Source organism: Lipophrys pholis, assembly GCF_963383615.2.
Source record: "Lipophrys pholis genome assembly, chromosome: 13".
In the NCBI taxonomy this organism is placed as follows: domain Eukaryota; kingdom Metazoa; phylum Chordata; class Actinopteri; order Blenniiformes; family Blenniidae; genus Lipophrys; species Lipophrys pholis.
Window position 1 is genome coordinate 18897176 of NC_137632.1, and position 15354 is coordinate 18912529.

At 40.2% G+C, this 15354-nt stretch overlaps 2 protein-coding genes across 4 annotated transcripts in view; one reads left to right on the forward strand and one right to left on the reverse strand.

Annotated features, from left to right (window-relative positions):
- The window catches only part of myo1b (myosin IB), a 65831-nt gene extending 60501 nt beyond the window's left edge, over positions 1–5330 (reverse strand). For both annotated transcript variants that reach the window (XM_080478430.1, XM_080478429.1), the window contains exon 1: positions 5052–5330. The gene's annotated coding sequence lies outside the window, so the exon portion shown is untranslated. The remainder of the gene's footprint in view (positions 1–5051) is intronic.
- Positions 5331–6102: 772 nt separating this feature from the next.
- On the forward strand, positions 6103–15034 carry LOC308119313 (eIF5-mimic protein 2-A-like). 2 transcript variants are annotated; one of them, XM_080479249.1, is made up of 12 exons: positions 6103–6226; positions 6850–6923; positions 7774–7950; positions 8194–8288; positions 8411–8476; positions 9297–9432; positions 11798–11907; positions 12166–12336; positions 12639–12785; positions 13023–13161; positions 13410–13532; positions 13961–15034. In XM_080479249.1, the coding sequence occupies exons 2-12, from the start codon at positions 6860–6862 to the stop codon at positions 13990–13992; spliced, it is 1260 nt and encodes a 419-aa protein (XP_080335375.1). In that variant the 5' UTR covers positions 6103–6226; positions 6850–6859; the 3' UTR covers positions 13993–15034. The 2 variants fall into 2 exon arrangements, with proteins under 2 accessions (XP_080335375.1, XP_080335376.1); XM_080479250.1 differs by lacking the exon at positions 8194–8288 and having other exon boundaries at positions 6111–6226; positions 13961–14618.
- The last annotated feature ends 320 nt before the right edge of the window (positions 15035–15354 follow it).

The window sequence follows — 15354 nt, forward strand, 5'->3', positions numbered from 1 at the left end:
AAAAAAAAACATGAGTGAACGATTTTATCATCAGAAGTCTGGGAGTGATGGGTGGCTGAACCTGGGATTTCACAGTGATATTATGAGACATGCTTTGCTTGATGCCTCCGACAGTGACCTAGATTCCCTTATCAGATAAAGCTATGGGGAAACATGAAAAAAAACACCATTAAATGTACATATATTATTTACAGGCCCTTGGCTGGGGCAAGGCATTTTTTTTTTTCTTTGCGTCCTTTAGCAAGGAGAAAGTGTAAGCAAAGGTCAATGGCCGAGCAGGCACTCAAGTGCATGCAGTCATAGGGCAAAAAGCAAAGCCAATGAACTAGCTGTTGCATATATTTGATTAAGGCGGGGGAAAAAGCACATCTCAGAGCAATTAGCAATTTTGAAAACTGTCAATGTGTTGATTGTAATCGAAGCCACCCTGTGACCTCCAACCACATGTGGTTGGAAGGTGATCGTGTACACAGAGTGGCGAGACGCAAAGAGAGTCGGTTGGCGTCACACTACCTTCGGAGCATCAATGTGCAAACAAATGATAATGAAAATCTATTATGGGGCATAATAGCCTGTAAATTTTCCACAGATCAGTCTGGCCTTGTCACGGGGAACAGAAGTCAGAACATCACGGGCTGCTGGCAGTGTTGGAGATTACAAACACTCCCTAATTGAGCAGCAGAAGCAGCAGCAGCCGGGCATAGTGCTGCAACACAGGGCAGGAGCAGACCAGGAGGGACGACAGTTTTAGAGAAGCAGAGAGCAGGCAGCTGTCCGGGAAGTGACCTGGAATGCAGAGTCCTCCACACCGCTGCAGGTGCAGATTTGTGCGTGTGTGCGCGCATCAGGTCTGTCATAACAACAGGCATTCACATCCCATGTGAGGGCACTACAAGGCAGAACAATGTCAATTTTTTTATTGCCTTCAGCAACAACAAAGTAACAATGGTGCTCAAATTTAGGATACACCCAGTCAAAAGCTCAGAAGTTAAAGCCTTGAACCAACAGCAGCATCCATGACAGGTTACACATACACTCATACAAACATTGCTTATTGTGTGCAATGCAGCTCAAAACAACAATTGGTCCTCGTGGTAGGTTTCCAATACTGGGTTGTTTTTTTCTGCTATGAGGTTGTCAAAAATGCGATTGCACATGTCAAGCAAATCCACAATAACACACTGTCTAGAATATAGAGCAAACCTGGGAAAGTACAAATACGAGACAGGATCTACAACCAGGCAATTTGATGAGAACTCCAAGAGAAACAAGGGTTGAAAGTCACTGCAATGAAGAACCCAGTGAGCAAACAAATCTCAATTACTCAGCTTCTCGCTCTGAGAACAAGAGTCTTACAATAATGAGACATTTGTAATCTGGTTGTGGGAAACCCAAAGTCAAAGAAACAACTAAATTTATTGAAATGCTAAACTCTCTCACTCTGAAAACTACATTTATTTAGTTTGGTCACAAATATGGCTATGACATAAATATAACTGTCCAAAAGAGTCATTTATATGCTTTTCTCTTCCATTTGAAAATGATAGCGACGTTAAATAGAACTTAATGCAACTCCATATCTTTAATTAAAGAAAGCTTCCTCTGCATCGAATTCTAGCCACTGTCTATATTATTGTTGACAGTAAAAACTTGGCACAAATGTGCATTATGAACAAAAGTGACTCTACATAACCGCTGAAAGGAAATTTGAGATATTAGGGGGTTGAGAACGTGCAGTAATCCAGAAAGGAGATCAACTACTTTTTTGCCACATTTGGGTCTATTTCATTATGATGTAATGCGAATCAAGCTCATTTTAAATGCGACAATGAACTTATTCAAAAGGAAAACTTCTCAGGCAGCAGGATCAGTGAATGTCAGCACTGTAAGTAGTCAGCAAGATGCTGCTTCCTGGAAGCTGGCCAATCAAAAGAAAGCTAACTTTCAATGAAGGCGAGACTTAAAGAAACAGTGCGTAAAATAGCTTTTTTCAGTGTGAGTCTAAGCATTAAACCAGTAAACCTAGTGAAAGAAGATTATACATTTCCCTTTTGATGGTTAGTTATGAAAAGGTACTCCAGAAGAGATACAAAATACAAAAAAATGTGATGAGCATAAGTACATCTTTAAAGTATTTTATTAGGTAGTATTCAACATATGAAATGTGATTCAGTAGAGAACGCAATTCATCCTGGCAATCATTTGCAGAGTCAACAAGTAGGTAAAAGATTTTAGCTCAATGAAGTCCATGCACTAATGGGGAGAGTTCTCATTCACCACCAGTAACAGTACACAAACATCTCGATATAAGGATTTATTCACACTGTTGAAACTACCCACTGGAAAAAAAAAAAAAAACTTTTTCCAAAGAGCCTGCTGTGTTTTTAACATTTAATGCCTTTAACTCTCTCATTACTTAATCATCCGGGTTTGCCATATCGGACTTCACCAGCAGCAATACCTCAGAAGTGATTAAACCACTTACTGGCTCCTAAACACACTCAGGAGAGCAGGAATGTCTTCATGACCTGCAACACAGACTGCTCTGCCTCGACTGTTTCTGTGTCGTATGTACAACAGGCAGTCAAACACTTTGTTCCGGCTCAGTTTTATATAAGCAAATGGAGAAAGCAGCTGGAGTAGTGCTTGGTGAGAGAAATTGAAAATGTACAGCGTTATTACTGCAGCTCCTTAGGGAAACAAAGGAAGTGAAGCACAACCAGCTAAGCTGAAGACTTGGAAAATGTTTGGCATAAAATGGCAGTTTAGTTTAATTTAGAGATGATGTTCATATCTTTAAGTGCTTTCAAAAGAGGGGAGGTTACATTTTGAAGGAGTTTTGATGCTTGGTGGCCTCAAGAAATCCCCCCACTGGAGGACCAGCAGTAGGAGGCTTTACATGTTTCAGTCTGAAACTGCACATGTGCCCCCCTCCACCCCATCTATCTCTGCTGTCGCAGGGCGAACATGAGACACACGCCTCGCTACACTGAAGCTACAAAGGCCGAAACGTACAAACACTATTCATCACCATGGCATTAGCTGGGGGACTGGTCCTCTGTGCACCCCGAATTAGACCAAAGCATCCCACCCCACAGTGCTCCCGAGGAGGCTTTTGGCACACTTCAAACTACTGTTGAAGCTCCCATCAAACTCACACAGAGTGGAGCTACTAGCACAGCCAATAGTCCCACACACTTCTCTCATCCAGCTGAGCTAAATGGTTGTTACTTTTTCCAGGAGTCAGTCTCTCACTCTCTTTCTGCAGCCCTGCAGGCTCACCACACGCTATACCTTTCACAGTCGTCTTACATCACTGTTTGTTTTATCATTGTGGGTAATAAAGTTCCCATCTGGGTTCCCACTGGTGAACGTGGCCAATCGGGGCGGGACAGATTTGCCTAAACCCACTAAAGGAAATCCATAACCTTTTTGGTCTTATCAGATTGTCTCAGGACTTCAAATTAACCGGTGGGATTATAAACTGGAGGAGCCAAAGAAGAAATGAGCACACCAAAACAACACATGGATACCAGTTAAGCAGTGTCTGAACTTCCCATGTCCCTGCCGAATTAAAAAAAATCCAGATTAATTAAGGGGTGTTATTTGCTTCTCACTTTTTCGGGGGTTAGCTTCAGAGATTCTCAAATTATGGTACACCTCCCCTGGAAAAGAAGGCTTCAGCACCAAGTAATATCTGAGGGTTGGGGAGACTCATTTTCTCAGCATGAGTGGAAGGTTAATCTATCAACTATCTTATTAAAAAACAATTTTCAAAGTGTCATGTTGAATAGACTTTAGTACAAGTCTATAAGTGTAACAGTAACATACTATATAGCAAGACAGATTAGATTCCTCATCCAAAGCAAACATTTCAAACCTCTCCATAAAGAAGTATGCATTGCGTTCAACTAGTCATTACTGCTTATCCAGGGAGACACAATCTGTGGTCAACTCCTATGTCTACATTATGGATTTCAAAAACAACACAAAACCCAACCAAAACATAAAATGCCAAACGTTTTAGATTCTAGTGTTGTGGATGGACTCAATCAAAAGTTTGAATGACCGATAAAACATATGTTATCAGAAAGAAATACAAGGTAAATGTTAAATTCAAAATAATCCCAACAAAAAAAAAAAAAAAAGTGGGCAATACGTACAAAACACCTTTGAGCAGTGTTTCCTTACCTCTGTTAAAAATAAATAAACCTGTCAACTTTGTGTAGGGGGCACTTTGGGTTGTTTCTTACAGAGGTGAATAGTTTTATTCATGCAGTTCATGCAGAGCAGTAATGTATTCCAGTCAGAGGCATTAAGATCTCTTTTAACCAGCAGAGTACTGGAGGGTAAGCCCACTTTCAGTCACTTTATCCAGCATTAAAGCTGACATTGATCATTTCCAGTAAACTATAAACCCAGGTATATCCATTGATCACACTGCATATAATGTAACCCGAGGGCTCCCTGCTATTTAAATAGCCACTGCTTTGCTTTAAATGATCCCCGAGTTTACATTTTCATTAAAACTCCACCCTATAAATATAGAGAGATGCGTGCATTGCCTTTCCGTCGGCCGGGAGGTAACTTTGACCAAAATAAACTTAAAACAAAAAAACCAATCTGTGCACGAGTCTGATGGTTTACATATGCTGGGTTTGCAGAAGTCGAGTCACAAAGGACTGTTGCCTGCAGATGGAGGCAATTAGCGACCGTGGTTTTCATTGACATAAGCCTCCAGATATGGCGATCACAACCATAAAGTGTTAATTAGATAGGTTTTCCATCAATCCAAACGCTAGAAATATCTCAGAAAGTAGCAAAAAATAAATAAAACATACACGCATAAAACGTCCCAACCCCCTCTTGCAGGGCTACAAAGTGAGGAGGAATGAATGAGTTGGGACGCTCTGGAGAAGACAATGAAAAGTTTTGAGGAGTTGCTGTGAACGCACCACACGTGAATCAAACTTAAATATTAAAAGAAAAAAAAATGGCTTACAGGTTTTGCATCCCAACCACATCAAACTAATGGAAGAGATCCAACTTGCCTCTTTATATCTGCAAGAGTTGCTCCGTTTCGCTCCTAAATCCACTCCGCGGATAAAAGTATGATCCAAGTGTTTTGCGGCTCCTGAAGTCCTTCCCCGCTGGATGCACTTCAGCTGCAGTCTGCTGCTGGAGCCGGAGCAGGAGCAGGAGCAGGAGCAGGCTGGACGAGGCTCTCGGCTCTTTGAATGGGGCTCGGGTCTGCCGGCCAGGCGTAGGGAGTGGCTGCTGGAGCGGCGTCTCCGGGAGCGTCCACACTCCACAGCCCCCTAATCACCTCCAGCTCCGGGGGAGGTGGGGCTGTGGCGCCTTCCAGGGCCGTAGGACGAACCAGAACTTTACGCTGCGTAAATTACGCAGCGCGTGTCCGAGTCACAACTTTTACAAAACCAAACACTTATGAGCAAATAGTTACTTATAGTGATATATATATATATATATATATATATATATATATATTGGATTGGAAGTGTGTGCCATTTTAAAAGTGGTGTGTAGGAAGGGTGGAGTTCACCCTTTTGAGACGAAGGGATGTGTTTGACTGAGTTATTTTTCTTTTAACCTATTTGCTTTCAAATTAAATATATGTTAAAATGACATATGCTTAGCTTTCTTCAGACCAAACGTGACTGACAAATTGAATAAAACCAAAGAAGCCAGATTTACGAGGTGATAGAAAATGCATCATTAAAGTTTTGCCTTCGTCCCACAGGCAGATCCGCCATCGACCGGACAGCACAACACTCCCCTCCTGTGTCTTAATTCCAGATAGCAACGGCCAGTTGAGTGATGTGTAATGACAAACTCAGTCAGTGTGCTGCCTTGATAAAAAGGAAAAAACATTTCTGCTACCTTCGATTCTGACTTTCTTGCATTTTTTTCGACATACACTTTTCTTTATTAAAAAAAAAAAAAGAAAATATTTTTAATTGTCTTACTTTATTATGCATTAAAAATGGGAAACGGGAATCATTTTTAAAATAATGTGTTGGATTCAGGCTAACTTTTAAAGCACATGAACTGAACATTGCTCTGGAGTGGCGACTTAAACGCACCGCGACACTGCGCATGCGCCACTTCGTTTACAATTTCCCTTTTCCTGGAACTGCTTGTACTGGAGAGCTCTTGTATTCGTTTTTGTTTTCACGGACTGTTTTTGTTCTTAAAGAGGATCTCGGTGAGTTTGTGGTTGTTTGCATCGTCTCGTGTGATCAGGCGCAGGGCAGGTGTGTTTCCTCACCGTAACACTGCGCCAGAATAAGGGAGGATGCTGGAAACGCACTGTACCTAGCTAGCTCGCTAGCACTTCCAACATGCTGTCTAAAGTCCAAAATCACGAGTGGAGTTTGTTAGCTCAGTATAAAACTGTTTAGTCCAGTTTCTTCGTTTATTATTACCAACGGGTAATTATGATTATATATATTTTTTTAACGACGTAAGATAAATGTCCTGTTGCATTGTAGCACTGCACTGCCCAATGACGGCTAAAACCGTCATGCTATTGCTGGTAATACTCGGCTCCGGTCCAATATATGGTAACCACAGCATTAAGATTGTGCTCACTTTAGGTACAACTATATGTGACAATAGTGTTTGTAACAGTAATTACTGTCTGCTGCCTGTCAGGGTTTGTTGCCGCCTCTCTGCACGATTCAATTGTAAATGGAGCAGGCCTGGTTTGCCAAGCGTCACACTCCGCGTGTCTTTAACATGTCCCTAAAGGGTTCTCTGCAAATGGCCAAATTACGAGATGCAGATGGATTCTAATGTTCCTGGTATTATGTTTTTCTTGTCTTTCAGAGTGTCTTTTATGAGTAATCAAAGGCAGCAGAAGCCTACGCTAACAGGCCAGCGTTTTAAAACCCGAAAAAGAGGTGAGAAACTTTTCAGCGGTGTTGCAGCCATCAAAATATGTAATTGTAATATTTGTAATTGTTTATCTATATCACAATGTGTCTAAGATATGTGTTTGATTTCACACTCGTGGTTCCATGAAACCTATAGCACTGATAAGATGGGGTCAAAACGTGGTCCATCTACCGAGAATATAATAAAATCGTTCATCTCTTGGATTATATTAATGTATCGAGATTAATTGCAAAAATTGTAATAATAAAGAAAATTGAAATTGTCAAATTATATATATTCACACGCATCAATCAATATTTCTCAGAGGTGCTCATGTTTGCAAAGCTCATACAGTCTTCCTCTCTTTCTTTGTTAGTTTATGCAAGAGGGACAGAACAGAGAGCATTGTTACAAAAATAACAACCCATGCCATGTCCATGAGCAATCTAGCCAAAGGCTAATTTGCAGACCCGGTCCCCAACATGAAACAGACACAAGCAAACAGTTGTACATAGTTATACATAAAACATGCTATGATATAAATAGTTAACAGATTTTTTTTAAAGTGTATTTAATGTTCGCATGCTTGGTTGGTCTTTAACCAGCGCTTTGCTTTGCTGTTGAACTGGTTCAGATCTGTAAGGGTTTTTAGTTCGGCAGGTAGGTTGTTCCAGATCTGTGGACCCTTAACTGAGAAGCTGCTTTGACCGAAAGTGGTTTTACATTTGGCTGGTTTACAGTCACCGTTTGCAGCACCTCTAGTGGTGACACCACAGGGGTTACATTTCTCTATTCATTCATTTCTCTTCCTGATCCATAACTTGTTCCATCGTCTTTCAACTGCCACTTGTATTGATTAAACAATCTGTCCAACAGATGAAAAGGAGAAGTTTGACCCTTCCCAGTTTCAAGAAAGCATCGTACAAGGTCTGAACCAAACTGGCACAGATTTGGAAGCTGTTGCGAAGTTTCTTGATGCCTCTGGTGCCAAGCTTGACTACCGACGCTATGCTGAGACCCTGTTCGACATCCTGGTGGCTGGTGGAATGCTGGGTGAGTGACGGGACAGTTTCACAAATGGTGTACTTTTTGTTCTTTTTGAGTAATTTTCCCAATTTCAGACAGGTAGAGAATGGGATGAAAGTGAATGGGTCTATCAACCTCAATAAAATCATGGTCAATTTAAATAAAAAATACTAAAAAAGTTCTATGCAGTCCACTGCATGATCTGTTCTAAGTTGAGCTGCTCATGATACCGTATGGCACAACATTGAGACGTTATGTATACGTTTCCAGCACCAGGAGGGACCCTTTCAGACGACGTGACCTGCACAGAGTTCTGTCTTTTTAAAGCACAAGAAGACATGGAGACCATGCAGGCTTATGCGCAGGTCAATAGCCTAATATTCACTCTTGTTTCACACCGTTACCATCACAACTAAGGTAAAAAAGAAAATAAATAAATAAATGCAGCTGGTGTGAATAATAAAATGTATTTTTGTGTTTTACGTAGGTCTTTCACAAGCTCATCAGGCGATACAAATATCTGGAGAAGGGGTTTGAGGAGGAGATCAAAAAGGTAAGTTTTAAGCTTTTTGTTAAAATCAATTTTTTCTTTGTGCCCAAAGATGGAAAAGGTATTTCTAATAAGAACTGCTGAGACCAAAAGTGGCAGTGTATTATCTCATGTATTAAAAATAATGAGCTTATTGAATAAATTGACTGAGTTCACAACTATAATAACTTATGAACACATTTATTCTCACACTAACTGGCTCAGCAGACACAATCATTCCACAAGTTTTCAGGATGCAATGACAAAAGCCTGATGAAGACAATCTCACAGTCCTATCAAGTGGAAATTAGTAAAACCTATTAGTGTAAATTGATCACGGCAGACATACGTGAAGTTGATTGTCCAGCAAAATGGCTTTGTAAAGTTAACACACCTATTTATCTCAACATTTTGAAAAAATTTAAATTTGAAACTGCTGTTCTGCCTTTTTTTTTTTTTTTTTTTTTTTTTGCAACCTAATTCTTAAGGAAGGCACAACAACTTTTGCAGTGGGAAGTTTCATTGATCCTGCTCGCATTGATTTGGAGTTGTTCAACTTGTGCATCATCAGCCCTTTTGTTTCTGACCCACCCAAAGAAATCTGAAAAATCAAAGAATAACTGATTCAGAACTTGAAGCCTCTCATGGTTCTATCAGACATTTTCTCACATCTTTAATGTATCTACAAACAATGCTCTAAGTTTGTTTTAAAGACACAAATACAATACTGTGTACTCTGGTCACACATGTGCCAGCAGTTTGTTTCTGAGACTATTTTCAATATGCTGTGTAACCGATTGAATCCAGGCTTTGGACTTGTGTTAACATGTTTACTGTTTGGCAGTTACTGCTGTTTCTCAAGGGCTTCACAGAGTCTGAGCGCAACAAGCTGGCCATGCTGACGGGGATCCTGCTGGCCAATTCCAGTATCTCTGCCTCCATCCTCAGCAGCCTCTTCAATGAGAACCTGGTGAAAGAAGGTACTCTTTATTCTTATCTGTTTAAAAGACTGTCTTTATGTCAGACTAAATGCTTTACAGCAGTGTTGGATCAGTCCAGCATACCTGACATGAACAAGTTGCTGACTATCAGGCTTTAGTTTGAGGTGTGTTTGAGCAGGGAGACATTGAAAACAAGCAGGAATGTGTCCCTCCAGGGCCAAGAATACATACCACTGTTTTACTGTCTTTTCTTTACAACAGTTAAACTGATGGGCAATCATGTTAACAAGTATTGAGAGTACAAAGTTTTAATTTTCACACTTTTTTAATGCCTTTGGGTTACATTGTTTCTTTTGATGAGAGATAATCACTTCCAATATAAAAAAAGTTCTTTAAAATGGGCTTTGAAAGATTTCCTCTGAGGTAATGTCACTTGTTCCTTTGTTGTTTAAACACTGCTTGTATTGTTTTTACATTCTTTAATTTGGGTTGATGTGAATTGGTGCATTTGATGCTTTGTATTTATGTTAATTACTTTGTGAAACCAATCGCACACTTGCGCCTCCAGTACCGTAAACAATGGTTCAATAAGCATTATCTTTTGCCATCAAATGACAAGAGTATTTTATACGACTGACTAGACAAAGTTAACATTTAGGAAAAGATCCATAAAAAGCTGGAGCTATTGGCTTTCACGCCATCCCTGTGACAACTGAATTTTCATTATGAGTGCAGTATGAATGTGTACAATAAATATGTTGCTGCAGCCTGAAAATCTATACATTTCTTTTTTTCCCTCTGTGCCATATCTTCACACTCTACATTCACTATTGTTAAAGTATCATCCTACCATCACGTGGCCTCCAATGGGGTGTGTTAGGTTTCAATGTGGCCCAGTACATTAGGTGAGGATTTAGAGGAGAGAACATGAGGTTGAGCTGCAGTTCTTGGTCGCATCTTCAATAAAAACTCCACTTTGACATTATTCAACAATGAAATTGTGACATTACTTGCAGGAAATAAATTCAATGTAAGCAGTATTTATTTATATATATATATATTTTTCCTATTTCAGATCTAGGCCTAATCTTATCTGGCTTTTGTAGCTGTGACTGACCAATTTATTCTCAGAGAACGAGTGCCAACAAAGGGCAACTCAATTAGTCAATAGACCCCCCCCCCCAAAAAAAATGAACAGTGTTCCATAATGTGCAAATCAATAAATTCTTTAAAAAAAATTAATAAAAAATCATGTCGCTAGATATGAAATGTTTAGACCAGAAAAATATTTGAAAGAATGTGTGTATTTCTTATTAGGTTTAAATCATCCATCAAACTCTGCTTGATGGATGATTGAAATTCGTTGTCTGGATTCAGTTCAGGATTTACTTTCATATATTTTCTTGAAACAACAGTCCAGATGTTCTCAGCAGGTAACGAGCCTGGACTGGAGCCACATCTTTGTGACGAGGCATCGTTTTTCAGAAAGATCTGCCCTGTAAACTTTATCATCTACTCTATAGCATATGTTGATCCAGACAACAATATGTAATGTTCAGTCTAAATTTAGACTTTGCAGATGCCTGAATCACACACCATTTCTATATCCGCGTGCATGCTGTGCACTGATGACAAACCCACTTTAGATGACAGAGTCCACAGTTTTCAAAAAGAAAGTGAAAATTTGATTCATATGACAGCGGCTTCGGTAGCTTGATTATTTCAGTTTTTTTTCTCTGCTCGGTTGAGTTTGAGCTTGTATTTGTAGATGCAGTGAAAAAATAGTGTTCTCAGGTGATATTCAGAAGTGCTTCTGAACCCAGGCAGTGATTTCCACTACAGTCATTACTCTTTTTATTGCAGTGCAGCCTATGGGTCTGTAGATCATGATTATCCAATATTGCCCCTCCCATCATGTAGGAAGATTTTTTTCTTTTTATTTGTCCATATATATGAACACAATTCTTACAAATGCAATAAAAAGAAAAACTGTCCTTTTGGGAGAAGTTGGATGTCTAAATTGTGAATTACTATTGCAAAAACAGTGTTTTCCTTTCTTCTAACTGGGCAGTGGCATCTATTAGACCTTTGTTTGGAGAATATTTGTCACTAACAACAGTCAGTGGACACAATGGGCCCCGAACCAGAAGATGAATGGAAGCATTGCCTGCTTTAGAGTTTGAATTTCAAGTCATTGAAATGGTGTTTACTGAAGTCATATTTTCTGTTGCTCGGTTGTTGATGCATATTTAATGTACCTTGGGTCCAAACTCTGACTTTGAAGCGGCATTGTTCCAGTTAAAAGCTGCAGAGCTGTGTTTACCAGCGTATTACACACAGGCCTAACTTTATCCTGGCAGGTCTGTTGGTAACAGCTGAATCTTATTTTTATGCATTTGTTCAGGTGTCTCGGCATGCTTTGCCGTAAAACTCTTCAAATCCTGGCTTTCGGAAAAGGACATCAACTCTGTCGCTGCCAGTCTCCGAAAAGTTGGCATGGACAACAGGCTTATGGTGAGAAGGACATCTTGGATGCAAAATCTTTACAAGGCGGAGGTGGAAGTGTGTCCCAGACGTGACATGTTCGTTCTAAACCCATCTGAATGAGAATTAAACCCCAAAAACGGAGATTAAAATCTTTTTTTTTTTTTTTTAAAGCATTCACTACTTGAGACAACTGATTAATAAAGGCCTTCTAACTGAAGATGAATCCTTGTGTAGTTCAAAAGGGCCTGCCCCAATCATTCAGAGATTTTCCTTTTTTTTCTTCAGGAACTTTTCCCTGCCAACAAGCGCAGTTGTGAGCACTTCTCCAAGTACTTCACAGATGCTGGGCTCAAGGAGCTTTCGGACTTTGCCAGAAATCAGCAGTCTATAGGCGCTCGCAAAGAGCTACAGAAAGAACTTCAGGATCAGATGTCACGTGGAGACTCCATCAAAGACGTAAGTCCTCTTTATTATATATTTTCATATATTTAAAGGCTTTGCCGCCTTTTTGCACAACACTACATGTGTACGCTCTCACGTCTGTCTTCATCTTGGTGTCTACCTTCTGCTTTCATTGATTTTGTTGTAAATTGTAGTAATTTCGTCAATGACAAAGGGTTTTAAATGCACTCAGGCTGAACACATTGTGCCCTGTTCTCATTCCTTGGAGTTCTGCAAGATTTGATAAACAGTCACTGTCAGCAACGCTTCCTATTGTCAATTAGATGAGTTTCATCTCTGGGCATGTGTCTTTGCAGATCATTGCTTACCTCCGAGAGGAAATCAGCAAGAACAACATCTCAGAGCAGGCGATGATTGGACTAATTTGGTCCAGCGTAATGAGCTCCGTGGAGTGGAACAAGAAGGAGGAGCTCGTCACGGAACAAGCCATCAAACACCTAAAGGTGACTCCATCTCCTCGTCCGCAGTTATGAAACCACACGGGGAAATGAGAGATCGAAGGAACTTAGAAATGTCACCCCCTAAATTGCGCCTGAGATCCAGGCTGCTGTAGATAATAGATTTACCTGCCCAACAGCAACTAAAGTGGGTATAACGGGAAGAAATCAGAACGATATCTCAGGTTGCTGTGTACTTTTGCAACCTTTAACTGTAATTTTCCCTTTTTGTCACATTCCCAGCAATACAGCCCACTCTTGAATGCGTTTACCTCCCAGGGTCTCTCTGAGCTCACCCTTCTGCTGAAGATCCAGGAATACTGTTATGACAACATCCACTTCATGAAGGCCTTCCAGAAGATTGTTGTTCTGCTTTACAAAGGTGAGTTAATTGTGCCCAAAAGGCTTCTGTTTCACATTTGTGAAGAAATAAAGAAAAAAGTTCATGTAGGCATGTGTGAGTGCTTCCAGATGGCTGGAGATTACAGCCAAAAGTTTGTCTTGACTGACATTATCAACCTGCCTTACGACATTTGTTTGTCAAGCACCTGCACAGACATCTGTGCTGTTGGCGTCATATTGAAAATACTTTCTTTTTTTTGTTATTCGTTTGCTTTTCAATTTCTTAAGCTGATGTTTTGAGCGAGGAGGCGATTCTGAAGTGGTACAACGAAGCCCACGTGGCCAAAGGAAAGAGCGTTTTCCTCGAGCAGATGAAAAAGTTTGTCGAATGGCTCAAGAATGCAGAGGAAGGTAGGAATGGCATCCGCTCCTCTTTTGTCTCCGTCTCAGTTCTTTATTTTCTCGAGCTTTAGCTCTCACAACTGTAGATGCACCATGTTTTTGCACATCTAACTTGATAGTAATGAGAGGTGAAATGGTGTAGAAAAAGACTTTGGTTTGGGATTAACCATGGATTAGTCCCCACCCATCACCTGGCCTACCGGTCATACTCTCCTCACTTTCCCCATTGAAATATTTAACCTTCATCTGTTGGTGTCAAATTCAGGATTTCTTGTAAAGGAAAAGGAATATACATGGAAATCCCTAAAATCCTTTAGCTTCCGACAGTCAAACCATAAGTCTAAAACTGAACTTGAACCGAACCATCTCACCCCTAATAGTATATCACATAAAAATGCTCGAGCTGTCCACTGACTTCAGCTGTTTTTCTCTTCCAGAGTCCGAGTCTGAGGAGGAGGAAGCCGACTGAGCACCTCTTTCTGTACCAACCATCCTAATTTGTATCTTCAAAGTAACACAATGTCAAATGCAGTACAAAGATTTGTTACGGAAGTCTGTCTAAAGTCCTCTTTTTTTTTTCTTTTTTTTCTTCTCTTCTCTACCTCCTCATATCTAGTTCATTTTTAATGTAAGGGCTTTAATATTTCTTTCCCTGACAAGCTTTTTGTTTAAATCAATATTTCTCTTTGCACTCCTTCAGGAGTTATTCACAGTGCCACATTTGGCTAATTGGTGTAAAACCTCTTTTAAAGTAATAATGCCGGGGATCATTTTGGGGGGGGGAAGGTACTTCCCATTTCATTTCTGGTGTATTTAGCCATGGAGCTCCCATCTCCCAGAGGTCCATTTGTATCGGTCCATGATATGGCATGGTCCTCTGAAACAGTTTTGTAACCTCATAAAAACTCAGAATTTATTGCCAGTTTGCAGATTGTGGGTCATGGAGATGTGCCATTTTCAACTGTTGGCCGTGCCGCCTCCAGAAATGATTTTTCTTTTTTTCTTCCTCCCAACAAATCATGAATAACTCAACCATGCTAGCTTTGTAGGGTTTTTCCCAATTCCTCATTTCACAATAAATGGAAAGTAATGGTTTTTATTATTACTGTGATTATTTATATATCAAAAGCTTATTGTACTGTGAACACAGTTAGGACAAATATTACAAGCAATTAGAGAGTATAATGTGCAGCCTGTGAAATGGAAAAAGGTCGAACGTATAGAGAGGAGAGGAAGGTCGCGTTTGGTGTGACAGCCTGAGCTATGTTCCAAGCAAGTGTCTGGCTGGTTGAGCCGCTTTTGCTTCACCTAATCATGCAATCAAGAAAAGCAGCCTGCAATACCTCACCTGAGGTGCAAACAACCATCTCCAGTCAGTTTACTCCTGTCCCACTTTAAATGGTAATTATGGTTCAGTCAGGCATGCAAATATGAGTGTGTGTGATGGTGATTCAAGATGATATGAGACCCAATGTCTGCATGCATTCATTAAAGCAGGTAGTTTCACAGGCACCCATTTTAATGTTGTGACACAAAGAATAGAAAGTCTGTTTTGGACTCCATTCTGGGTCAATTGTAGTTGGCGGTCTTGTTTTTTTTTTTTTTTTTTGGTCAAAGGAGGATTGTCGTTTCTCACAATGGAAAGGTTCCATTGCTTGAGCATCTCTTGTAAATTACTCACTCTAGCAGCACCTAACTTACTTCAATTTACCCAGAGGTTTGAATACACTGGATGATTTAAGGTAAGGAGAGAGATGTCAGGCAAATGTACCTGGATGTGGATGTTTTATTCCAATTTCCAACAACGACCTTAGTTCAGAGACTTTCTACC

Bases quoted from the DNA above. Each gene is read 5' to 3' on its own strand.
- LOC308119313 (XM_080479249.1), top strand. From the start codon at position 6,860: ATGAGTAATCAAAGGCAGCAGAAGCCTACGCTAACAGGCCAGCGTTTT. The intron at 9,433-11,797 runs GTACTCTTTATT...GCATTTGTTCAG, and splicing joins TGAGAACCTGGTGAAAGAAG to GTGTCTCGGCATGCTTTGCC. The intron at 12,786-13,022 runs GTGACTCCATCT...TCACATTCCCAG, and splicing joins AAGCCATCAAACACCTAAAG to CAATACAGCCCACTCTTGAA.